Here is a 12,384-nt window from a genome sequence, read left to right as displayed (position 1 = left end):
TGTTCTACGTCATGATCCATGAGATATAGTAGCATGTAGGTACCCTTGGTATGTAATGGGTGCTCATTTAACACAATGTGGTCCTTGATAAAGACACTTGTGTTTTCGATCCTTCTTGAACTTGATTTTGTCATTCTTCCAATCATGCTTAATGTCAAGTGATCAAAAGTCCACATGCAACTCGACGTTATGGGGCTTCAATCAACTGTAAAGTCAACAACCCCAGTCTACAATTATGAAATTGATGGTATTGGGAAGTTACTTGAAAGTCGACTCTCATAAGTCTCCATTAGTGCAAAAGGTGTTGTTCACTCATCCCTTACGATCATGTCCGCACATGAAGCCTATGTTGAGTAGATGACGTAGACACAAATGCAACCCCGACCTCAATCCCAGCCCTAGCCCGAACCAAAGCTTTAACTTTACCATGACCATGACCATGACCATAGACACAAAAAAAACCCAACCTCAACCCGAGCTTCAACTTCCCCATGATCGTGAGCATGACCATAGACACAAATGCAACCCCGACCTCAATCCCAGCCCTAGCCCGAACCCGAGCTTTCAGCTTTATGATGACCATGACCATAGACACAAACGCAACCCTGAGCCCAAACTGGAGCTTCAGCTTGTCCATGACCATGACCATGACCATGACCCAACCCCAACCCCAACCCCAACCCCTACCCAACCATACACCTTGACCTTGACCATAGACAAAAATGCAACCCCGACCTCAGCCCGAACCCGAACCTGAGCTTCAGCTTTACCATGGCCATGACCATAGTCACAAATGCTACCCCAAGCCCAAACGGGACTTGACCTTGACCTTGACCTTGATCTTGACCCAACCCGAGCCCCTACCCACAGAAAAACAACAGAAGGGCATGAATGTGTGTTATGTGTAGCTGCTCTTCTTCTTTCTTCTTCTTTCTTCTTCTTCTTCATGAGGGTGTGATCATGGTGGCCATAGCCATAGCCATAGCTCGCTTCCCTGGCGCTGTTGCAGAAAACCTGGGCTTCGTTTCGTCCTTCCGCCACAGCCTGCCAGCCACAGCGGCAGCTCCTCACCCTGTCTCCGAATCAAAACCCTCTCGTCTTTTCCCTCTTCTGCTCGCCTCGTCGTCCTCAACATCATCATCGCGAGCAGTTGTCATCGAGAAAGCATCAAGCAGTCGCCAGGAAAGGATCCACACCCCATCCACACTCTCTCCCGCACAGCGTGCTGTCCATGGAAAGAAATCTACTTCTCCTTCTTCTCCCGCTCCAAGATTCTCTAAAGCTGCTCGCCGATTCTACAACGAAACGTTCAGGGAGCCTCAACGTCTTAGCAAGGTTTTAGCAGCTGCTGGAGGTATGTGTGTATACTTTTTTGCAGCCTTCCGACGAGAGAGATTATAATGATATATTAAGATCCACAGGAACAGAAATCATCGCAGTTTCCTGACTTTAGTGTTCGAATTTTCTATGTTGGTTATGTTGATGTGTAGAAAACAAACAAATACCATTCCTAGTGTCATTGGCGATGGTTCTCTGTTCGTCACAAGGTTTTGAAAGGTAGTTCAAATTTGCTGGAAATCTTGTATGCCTGATGTCCTCATATGTGGGGGCATTCCAAAGTGACACATTCGTCTGTTTCTGTTATATCAATGAATATAGCCAATATTATCCTTTTTTGCTTTCAATGTTCCCTTTCTTTACTTTACATACACATCCAAATATTCTTCCGTGTGCCATCTTGCATAGCATTTCCAAATGTCTTAAATCCAGCTGGATGACAAAAATTCGAATTTTCAGTTTTTTAGCTGTAATCATCAAATTTCTGATGACTTGTAATTTCCTTACTTCCATTATGTACTTGTAAAATCATTTTTGAAGAACATAAACTTAGTTGGCCTTCGTCTAGTTTCTGTAAACATTTCAGAGTGCAAGACTATGCTCTTAATCCCTAAATGATGGCATAGAAATTTCTTTTGTATTTCCTCTATTTCATTCATTCAGGTTGCTGAAAAAATTCAACCATAGCTTCATAAAGCAGAGTTTGCACCACATACACATTCAATTTATTCTAATCTACCATCTTTAGGTTGTTGGCACATGTGCTCAAATTCATAGTATTGGGGGTGCCAGCCCTCATTCTTAGTTAGACACCTGTTCCAAGTGTCCTGGTCAGGTATGTCAAATCCAAGGTATTTGAACCAATGAACTGCATCATCGCTTTGTTCTCAGCCACATTGACTGCTATGTCAAGATGTTTATTGAAAGTATGGATTTTTCACTAAAGCTTTTAATATGTCAGAAGTACAATATTATCTGCATAAATCAGAAGCAATACTGCGGAACGCCTAATGTCTGGTTTATGCTCATTCTCTCCTAATGCTCCTGGTATGAAATCTTCTCGTTGATCAATACATAGAAAAAATAGAGTAAGATATAGTGGGCATCTATATATCATTCCCATGTGCTCATGATCGCTCTTGAAAGCCTCAGTTTGTCGTCAACCTTCAGCTTACTGTTTGTATAACTTAGCTGTTGGTACTACCAAAATTTTCGTTCTTTCCTATAATTTTGTCCTTTGAATTTTGTCGAATGCCTTATCCAAATCTACAAAGAAACAATACAATGGCTGGCCTATAAGCCAACTCTCTTCCATTTCTACTCGTAGACAATCAAGATGATCAATAGTATCGTGTTTTGGTCAGAAGCCTGTTTGCTGTCAACTCTCTTGCTGTGTTTTTTAGCCCATTAATTGAGTTGATCTTCATAAGTTTAGCCATACAAGATCTTACCATTATCGTGCGATAGTTGGTGGGCTGATTTCTATTTTCTCCTTTATATAGCATCTTGATCCTTTTATGTTGCCGATTTTGAGGATTTCAATGTGCTGCTATAATGCATATATCCATTCTTTAGCCATTGAGCCTGTCCATTTTAGCATTTTTTAGCATAGATGAAGTGTATCTGTAGGCTTGCCATTTTGAAAAATTTTGATGTTTTTTTGTCAACTCGTTATACCCAGAAGATTTCATGTGATTTAGGGAAAAACATCAGTCATGGGTCTTCTGTCCTTCATGCATAAATTTTTCAGCATATGTGAACGGCCAGTTACAGATGATTTGCCTCATAAGCATGTGGCTGCTCAAATGATTTCATTGCAGTTTTGGAATTTGATGGTAGGAGTGTTAGGAAAGTTAACATATGCATAACTGACTTGTGGAAGCCAAGTGTCATAGCAGTGTTACTTTTTGGTTCTTTGATGTTGGCTCTTCCTATCATTGCAAAGAAAAATTTGGCAAGCGTTGGATTGTTCACCCACCAATAGAGAACATCTGCTAGGTTTAGACTGTTGTGAGACAAATTAGTCGTACCCTATCGATGAGCGGTATCACAACAGTAATTAACTTATTATGAGGAACCATTGATTGACATATTTTCTCATTGTTCTTGGTTGAAAAGCTAATGGCACAAAGCTATCACGTGTAGGATCATGATTGAAAGTTAGAATCCATCGACCTCCTGGGTTCTTACCCGACTTATAATAGGGTGGAGTGCACCATTGACAGACCATGATCTTCTGTGAAAGTTTCAAGTGGGAGCATCAGTGATGGGACTTGAAGGATGATGAACTACATTTGAGCAGGGCATCATGTATGAAAGGAGGATATTGGTTTGGGGGCCCAAGGGTTATCAAGGTTATCAATTTTTTTAATCCAGCCCTATTATTGTAAGCATTCTAAATATCATGAGCTATATACAGTATAATTGAGAGTTTGTTGTTTAGTTTTTGTCTAATTAATCATTTAATTTCTATCTAATTACTATGATCATTCAATTTTATCCTTATTATCTTCCAGTTCAAAAACTCAGGGCCTCTATGATGAGACACACATATCTCTTATTTAGATTATATATGTTTGCAAATAATGATAAAATATCTTTCACTAGATGAATGTAAAAAAGCATTGTAACATGCTTTTAGTATTCTTCTAGCTGATATTATCTGAAAATTTGTTTTGCAGTAGCATCAAGGCGCACATGTGAAGATATTATATTTGATGCTAGAGTTACAGTCAATGGTGAGGTTTGCAAGATTCCTCAGGTAAAGAAATTATCATTAAACTGTAAAGAACTGAAATATAGTGCAAACTGTAATAGTTATGTGGCCATGCAAGAGGTTGGTTAATAAACCTTGTTGTGAACCGTGTTCATACCAAACCAAATGGCACATGAGGCTTGTTCTAGGTTCTTTTTGTGTTGATGATTTTGAAAAGTATAAGAGTCCCTAAATGCAAATCTGAGCTAGCATCTCGTACAGAGAATTGTGGTCTTGAAAATAAGTCTAATGATGCATTCATTAGTAAAGGTAAAGGAAATTAAAAAAAATATATCCTTTATGAAATAATCTATTGGGTAAGATTGCACATAGTTATAGTAACTGCATTTAATATTTCATCTTTTGATTGTATCCTTGAGTTTTAGGTAATTGGTAAACTGTTAATGTTTCTTTTAGGATGAATAAACACATGTATAATATGTGTATGCAGTGAAGATTCAGAGAACTAGATAGGTGGTCATTGCACAACAGAAATAGAGAGAGAGAAATAGAGAGAGAGAGAGAGAGAGAGAGAGAGAGAGAGAGAGAGAGAGAGAGAGAGAGAGAGAGAGAGATTAATGTCTTTTAAGAGGCCACAATGGCCGATAAGACCAAACAAGAGATTGCATCTCTCAAGTGTTGTCTTGTCTTTGAGAACAACAAATCAAAATAAATAAATGTTACTAAGTAAAAAAGTAAATCAGTTAAAAAGAGAGTAAAGAATCTTGTTATCGGTACATGTAAGACTCTCAAATTAGATATATTGTAATTTTTTTCTTCGAAAGATCTTTAGCATAGGTGGATCCAGAATTGAGAGGTCTCCAAAGTGAGGGAAGCACTTGTGATGGTGGGAGATACTGGCCTTTATCTGTCAATGGGGAGAGTGGTGAGATTGTGGTCCATGGAGCAGGGGCCAACATGCATGACAAATTGCTATTGCCCGATCTATTGTAATCCCTTTGTTATGTCCTGGTCGGGAACCCATTTATGTAGCCCTTGATGGACTTGTAGCATGAGTGTGAGTGATGGGTCTAAAGAAAGTTGATGAGCTTGTGTGGCTGTAGTGTTGTCCTTCAACAACGTTTCCCCTTGTCTCTCGAGTTCTAGCAAGAAAAGTCCCAAGCAACGGTGATCCTCATATTCCATTACCTTGCATAGTAGGCCAAAGCCTTGTTTATAGAGGCAATGGTATCTCCCTCTTATTCCATAAAAAACACTACATTGACATAGGGTTCTTCAGATTCCACTCCATGATGACACAATTGGCAAATTCTTTCTTCTGGAGGTATTTGTGCATATCTATCTACCCCAATCGAGAGAGAGAGAGAGAGAGAGAGAGAGAGAGAGAGAGAGAGAGAGAGAGAGAGAGAGAGAGAGAGAGGCAATACGCCAAAGACAATAAGTTGTACTAGCAAATAAAAAAAAGATTACAATGATAAGGTCGCCCTTAATCAAATGCTAATGAATCATATACAATAGGGGGCTTGGTTTATCTAGGACTTCAATGGAAGTACACATAGAAGTTATGATCAATTTAGTAATGATGGAAGAATGGGATATCAAAAATATCCATTTCATTTGATGCAAAGCATTGTCCATTCATTTAAGTCAGTGGCAAACTTTAATATACACAAGTACTGAAAGGAGTGTGCCCACACATGAGGTGTGTGATTGAGCTTAGTATCTCGATGTAGGTGCTAAAAGGATGTCTTAAATGTGCCGAAAGAATCTTAATTTTACATTTGGGTGTGTATATACATAAGATATGCACTTGCATATATCCTTATTTACATGTGTACCAACATGTACATGTGCATATGGGAAGCCAGTGAATGGTCTGTCTTTATATTTCAAAGAGAAATATTGAGATAATCTGTCCTTCTTTGGGGACTTCTAACTCAAGTGCATGTTTATGTTTGTGCCCTTTATTCAGGGCCCTTCTTTGTACCTTTGTATATTCAAAGTTCAAACATTTATCCTGCTCTCGAGGGCATTAATGAACTCTTCTATAATTTATTTTAAGCTTTAGACTTGCATGCATTCAGCTTTTGGTATTTCTTCTGCAGACTTTAGTTGATCCTTTGAAAGACTCAATATACATTGATGGGAAATCATTGCCAAAGAAGATGTCACCGAAGCTGTATTTTGTACTGAACAAGCCAAAAGGGTGGGCTTCTGTTTAATGTTTTGTCACAATTAACATGTATTTTCTCATTTCTAATGTTGTGATTTTATTTGTCTTCAAGTAATTTTTTGCATTTAACAAATTTACAGATACATCTGTTCAAGTAGTGAAGATGACGAGAAATCTGTTTTAAAATTGTTCGACGACTACATGAAGATTTGGGTTGGCTTTTGGCTTTAATCAAGTTTTAGATTCTTGTTGAGTATTTTGCATTCGGCCTGTTGTAGACTAGGATGTACAAAATATATCAATGCATATTTTACAACAAATTCAATGGTAAATATCTCTTATTTAACAGGTACAAAGGAATCCTGGAATGCTAAAGCCAAGATTATTTACAGTGGGCCGCCTTGATGTTGCAACTACAGGCTTGCTCTTTGTTACAAATGATGGTTTTGATCTCCTTTTCCACTAGAAAAATATGTTGATTCTTACATTCTTCAAGGATGTTCTTTTAATGAAGGGCTGCGTGTTTCGTCTACAGGTGATTTTGCACAAAATGTTTCCCATCCTTCATCTGGCCTTACAAAAGAGTAAGGAGATCATTTTGGGGGTTACACATACATAACATTATTTTTTACTGTCATTTGTAACCATAAATATGCTAATAATTTTTTCTATTTGTATTTGTTCTTTAGAAATTGAACTTAACGCTCAGTGATCAGTCTATGTTTTTTCTTCCATTGACCCAGTTCTCATAACCTTTGATGCTATTTATCAGTATTAATTAATAGTATTACAGAAAAGCATTATTAAAAAGATAACATCAAAGATTATGGAAGGATGGTTTTTGTCAATAGAGATTGTGAAAAACAAGGCCTAAAATCCACTCCAGGTCATGAGAGACTGATTCAGTCTCTCATGGGGGAGAAATTATGGATATTGAGAGCAAGTTCATGTTCTAAAGAAACAAGATTGAGCATTATTCTTGATAATGCGTTTTTATCTGAGTTTCCATCCTTGGTTGCATTGGTACTGAAGAGGCTGATTGCTGATTTAAGCGCATTTCTTCTTCAGATATATCGCAACTGTGGGCAATAAAATAACTAAAAGACAGGTTCAAGCTATACTTGATGGAACCGAAGTACAAGGAGTGCATTGCGTTCCTGAATCTGTTGAAGTTGTTGCTGCAGCTGAACAAGGAGATTCAAGGATTAAATTGCGAATTGTGGTATCTTAGAAGAAACATATATCATGAATCAATGAGGTTATAATAAAATTATGGCCATCTGATTATGCTTCTGGCTCAGGTTTCAGAAGGTCGAAATCACGAGGTTCGCCACTTAGTAGAGAATGCAGGTTTAGAGGTTTGAGCTTCTTGATTCTGTTTTACTCCCTGTCATTTTTGTTTTGTCGCATTTGCAAATGGTGAATAGAAAGTAAGTCCTTGTGGTCTACATACTTATCAGTAAAGAAGGAGCTGTTTATGCTAATATGAATAAATAGTAGGTTAACACCCAGCTACTTGTCTAATATGTTATTAATAGTGGGAAATTTAGATGCTTAACTGTTTAAGCAAGATGTTAGGGAACCTTATCTGGCCGTCTCTGGACTTGTGACTGGGTTTATGACTGCTGATGGGACTGTCCAACATTATGTTTGATTTGTACAAGTTGTATGAATGCACATCTCCTTTTTTAATTTAATATTGCTGAAATTACGAGTCTGTGTTTGAGTTTATATGTGATGGATTTAAGATATCTGTTGATTGAACATTCATTGTTTGTGTCACAGGGTAATAGCTGATCCCTGTTTCTGCTTTGCCTGATACTGAGTAATATTGGTGATGAGTGTCTGGTTTTGAGACTCGATGGGTCATTTCATGAATGATTATCTCCTTTTCCATTGACAAACATGATCAAATCCGGCTGAGCAACAGTAGGCTTCTTTTCACACATAACTATATTAAGTTATCTTTTGGTCTGAGTGTCTTGTCACTGAACTATATCCATCAGTTATGAGTAGATATTCAACTTTATAATTCCTAGCAAAAGACATGCTCCTTTGTAGTGCGCCAATACTACAATGTCTCTGTTTATTTATCTTTAACGTCCCAGTTTAACAGCATACTGGAAATCCTTAAACTGCTGGTTATGCCATGAGACTTGATCGCTTGTCTCTATGGATAATATTACTGTGATGGCATACTGTATGCTGTGTATTGCAGGACGTAGCTATAAGTTTTTCTGTGCTTGCATTCTGAGAGCATTTAATAACATTTCTGCAAAACATTTGGATATTGAAGATACCAACTATATCAACAACTGATTTAATGATTGCTTCTCAAGGAGAATAGGTGTTTCCAACTGATTTCTTAGGGCTATGTGTGATCTTATGTCCTTGGATGTATATTCTTCCATCTTTCTAGCCAACACTGAGGCACCAACTTTGTGACTGGCATTGTTTTCTGTAGATGCCTCTAGAAGGTCATGTGGACTTTATAGGAATTGACACTCATGTGGAAATGATGTTATTTAAAAATGATCCCCTTTTTGCCTTGTTTAAAATACACATATGACTGGAGGCCAAATCATACATAACCTTTATAAGCTAAACGATATATGGAAGGAGACTCATACCTGATTGTGTTTGGCATTTAGAGACTCTTTTTGAGGTGTCAGTCTTATGGCAATTTATGATGCGTAATATGATCAATCCACCTTTTCGAAATACTTTCGTGAATACTTCCATTGCAGATTGTTTTGGTTTCTCCTTTGTGCTTGATCAGTAGGGATCTGCAATAATTTTTATGATATTGTTGAATATGTAGGGAAAATAGAGTTTGCACATACAGCCAACAATATAGAGAAACAATGGAAGAGTCAGATTACATCAATAGCAGAGTTCTGAAATGCATTTAGAACAGAGGGATGATGCAATAGAACTGTGTGCACATACACTGGTAATTGAGTAGATCCTGATACAACTCAGTTGCTTGACACAAGAAAGAACTAACTTTAGCTCTATTGTTGAGGTTGCTATAATACATGTAGCAGTAGATTGCTAGCCCTAATAACTGAACCACCTATGAACTTCTCAACCTCTCTTGTTTGGCACAACAAAAGGGTTAGTTGGAGCGTGTTCACTTCAGCACAACCTAACATACACCCCTCAAGTGCATCATGTGCACCATTCTCATCAGCTCATCTCCCGGAATCCCACATCATCTTTTATTTGGGAAGTTTTCGCATTATTTGGTTGCCTGAAATTCTGCATCATTCAGTTGCTTGAATTTTCATGTCATCCAATTCTTCCTCATCCTATTGCTGGTATTCGCTCCTGGAGCTTCTTTATCCACTTGGGTTCCAGGGGTTTTATAAAAAACTCCAGCTAAAGGACAATACTCTGACTTAAGCTTCTCAGTGGAAATGATCTCTTGTATAAAGGGGTAGTAGATTATCTAAAAGGTCTTTATCCGCCCTTGGAATGCCACATCCTTCGCGATACCGACACGACTTCAGCTTTCATATGCTATCCAAGTTGCTCCTCCCCCCTATCAGCATTCTGATTTCTACTAGAACCTTTCTAAACCACATTCCTTCATATCCTGCATACTACTCTGCCTCCAATTTCTGCCCTTCTAACACCTGCTTATACAGTAGAAATTTGAGGTGCAAGAATATTATGTCTTTGGAATTCTCATAAATGATTGGAACAGAAAATATAATTGATAAATATCAGATTCAATAATCTGACAACGTGTGTAGGAGCTAGCCTTAATGAAGCATTGCAAATTATTTATCCCCCCTCACCCCCAATGCTGGTCGTTACATCGTGTTGTGTTTCATCATGGAGTCAAAAAAATCCATACGCTATGGAGGAAGCAAAACAAAAGATATTTGAGAAAGAAATCCAAACTCATTAAAGAATAAAAGACAATTATGGCTTATAAGTGTTGCGAACTATACTCAAGCTAGTTGACTTTGAAAGGATATAACCTAATCAAATGGTTCATATATAGATTATGGTCTTCTGGTGTAATAATTATGGCATTCTATTATTCATATACCAAAGCTATGGCATTTTGAAAGACTATAACTTTTTTTATCAAATTATTCATATATAAACTATGGCCTTCTGTTACAAACTGGTGTTTGTTTTAGGATAGTATTAGTGTCAATTTGCTAGCATGGTGAATTAAATTATTTAAATTATATTGGCCTATAAAGAAAAGTTTTCTATACTGCCATTTGGGAGAGCTAAGTATTAGAAAAACTAAAATCTGTTTTAATGCATGATGTCTCATTTCTATATTAACTTTTTACTTTCTCTTTTTGAAGGTTCATGCCCTTAAACGTGTGCGCATTGGAGGTTATCGACTTCCTAGAACACTGGGGTATGTAATATCTTTTTTTCTGAATGACAATATAGGAGAAAATTTCTAGACATGGATTGAATGCTGCCTAAATTATATTCCAGTTAGTGTGGCCCAGAGAAGTGGATTTTAAAGTTGGCATTAAAATTTCAATCTTCATTGAACTTCATGTCATTCTAATGGTTCTGCTATTATTGTATCCAGATTTCTGAGCAGATGCATTTATTCAGTAAACTAACGCACATATATACATATTTTTTTAGGTACACAATTTTGCGATGGGCTTGGTGTAGTTAGGTTAACAAAACATTCGCTAAATTAGTGTTGGAAATCTAGGATGAATATAAAAAACTGTTAATTGTTGGAAATTATCGAATAGAGGTAGGAAGGAGTTGATTCATTAGAGTGATTAACGTTAAGAAAAAGTAAATACCATTAAAAGTTAGCCTTTGAATAAGCTTATAAATAAATCAAAGTGAATCTTAAGTGATTGTGAAACTCTATCTTCTGACAAATGAATCTGTAGTTTCCACAATTTTAATCTTCTGACAAATGAATTGTGTAATTTCCACAATTTTATTCTCCTGACAAATGAACGTGCAGCGGTTGCTTGCAGCACATTTTAAAAGACCCAAATATAGCACAGGAAAGAGAAAATAAGTTTAATAATGCTGGCTCTGGTTCAGAACCATAGATCTTACACAGGCTTTGATAGCATTAATTAGTGAAAATTAATGTGAGAAAGGGAAGATATATACCAAAACTACAAAGATGAGTACAAGGGCAACAGCAGTGTGCATGAAAGGTGAATGCATGCAGGACTCTTGAGGGTTAAGCTATTGAATCTGGGAAAGTTCATGACCAAAAACCGATAAATAGAACTCCAGGGCCCAGCCAATTATTTTTCTTGCTAATGTTTTTATACACAATTGAACAACTGATAATGTTTGTATACAATATTGGAAAATAAAAATTGGCAATGACCACAAAGATTCTTGGAATGAAAGTGGCCAACCTGGATTAGTGGTCCTCTTTAAATTCTTGATAATAAATTTTGCCATATGATTTTGCTGTGTTATAAGATTTTTGTGATTCCTGAAGCAGTCATGATTATTGTTGGTGTACAGGCTAGGAAAATACTTACTGCTTACAGAAGCTAATGTTCGCAATGCTAATTTGATATCCCAAGGAAAGAAGAAGGATTGACGTGATTCTCTACACAGATAAGAGTGTAGTCTCCATCGATAGGGGCCAATTTTGGGATTTCAATTTTCTGGAGATTAGTTTCTCTTTTAATTTGTACCTTTTATTTGTGAGGGAAAAAGTTTAGGAAATATAATGAAGGATGAGTTTCCATTATGTAATAATCCATTTAATGCCTCGCCCAATGTGTAATATATAACCCACCTTTTCATCATTATGTTGTGAAATATTCAGAAGTGTCAAAATATTCAATCACCTGAAGGTTGGTTGAGTGGAATGATAGACGTTTTTCCTGCCATAATCATGGACACTCTGATTATATCCAATCATGCAGCATGAGGTCGAATAATTGTTAAAGGTAATTGCTGTACAGTTCAGGAGTCTTAAGAGACAATTTGGTTAGACTAATGGGTTTAAAGGTATTTTATCCTTAGTCTTCTCATTCAAAAGACTCGGTGATTATGATAAGCTTTTCATTCTTTCCCAATATACCCCCGTTTTTATTATTTTCACAAATGCTCTTGGTCAATCCTCTCTTAATGACACCTATCCCTCCCTGATTTTTCTGTCCTTTTCAGTATACCCAGA

At 37.1% G+C, this 12,384-nt stretch overlaps 1 protein-coding gene across 1 annotated transcript; it reads left to right on the top strand.

Annotated features, from left to right (window-relative positions):
- The first annotated feature begins 934 nt into the window (after window positions 1-934).
- On the top strand, window positions 935-12,067 carry LOC147866435 (putative ribosomal large subunit pseudouridine synthase SVR1, chloroplastic). Its single transcript, XM_087316876.1, has 10 exons — window positions 935-1,354; window positions 4,020-4,099; window positions 6,160-6,260; window positions 6,368-6,440; window positions 6,577-6,670; window positions 6,763-6,811; window positions 7,296-7,449; window positions 7,529-7,585; window positions 10,559-10,614; window positions 11,721-12,067. The coding sequence occupies exons 1-10, from the start codon at window positions 961-963 to the stop codon at window positions 11,797-11,799; spliced, it is 1,137 nt and encodes a 378-aa protein (XP_087173002.1). The 5' UTR covers window positions 935-960; the 3' UTR covers window positions 11,800-12,067.
- Window positions 12,068-12,384: the final 317 nt, after the last annotated feature.

This window comes from Azolla caroliniana, unplaced genomic scaffold (assembly GCF_043228905.1).
Source record: "Azolla caroliniana isolate FFs.n. ecotype wild unplaced genomic scaffold, voAzoCaro1.0.p SCAF_3, whole genome shotgun sequence".
Taxonomy (NCBI): Eukaryota; Viridiplantae; Streptophyta; class Polypodiopsida; order Salviniales; family Salviniaceae; genus Azolla; species Azolla caroliniana.
The sequence above is the reverse complement of the archived record's forward strand: the minus strand, read 5'-3'. Positions and strand labels throughout refer to the sequence as shown.

What these genes read in the sequence shown, in the direction of transcription:
- LOC147866435 (XM_087316876.1), top strand. Translation starts at nt 961, where the DNA reads ATGGTGGCCATAGCCATAGCCATAGCTCGCTTCCCTGGCGCTGTTGCA. An exon ending in AGGTTTGCAAGATTCCTCAG is followed by an intron (nt 4,100 to 6,159) that starts GTAAAGAAATTA and finishes TTTCTTCTGCAG; the next exon opens with ACTTTAGTTGATCCTTTGAA. An exon ending in GCTCTTTGTTACAAATGATG is followed by an intron (nt 6,671 to 6,762) that starts GTTTTGATCTCC and finishes TTTCGTCTACAG; the next exon opens with GTGATTTTGCACAAAATGTT.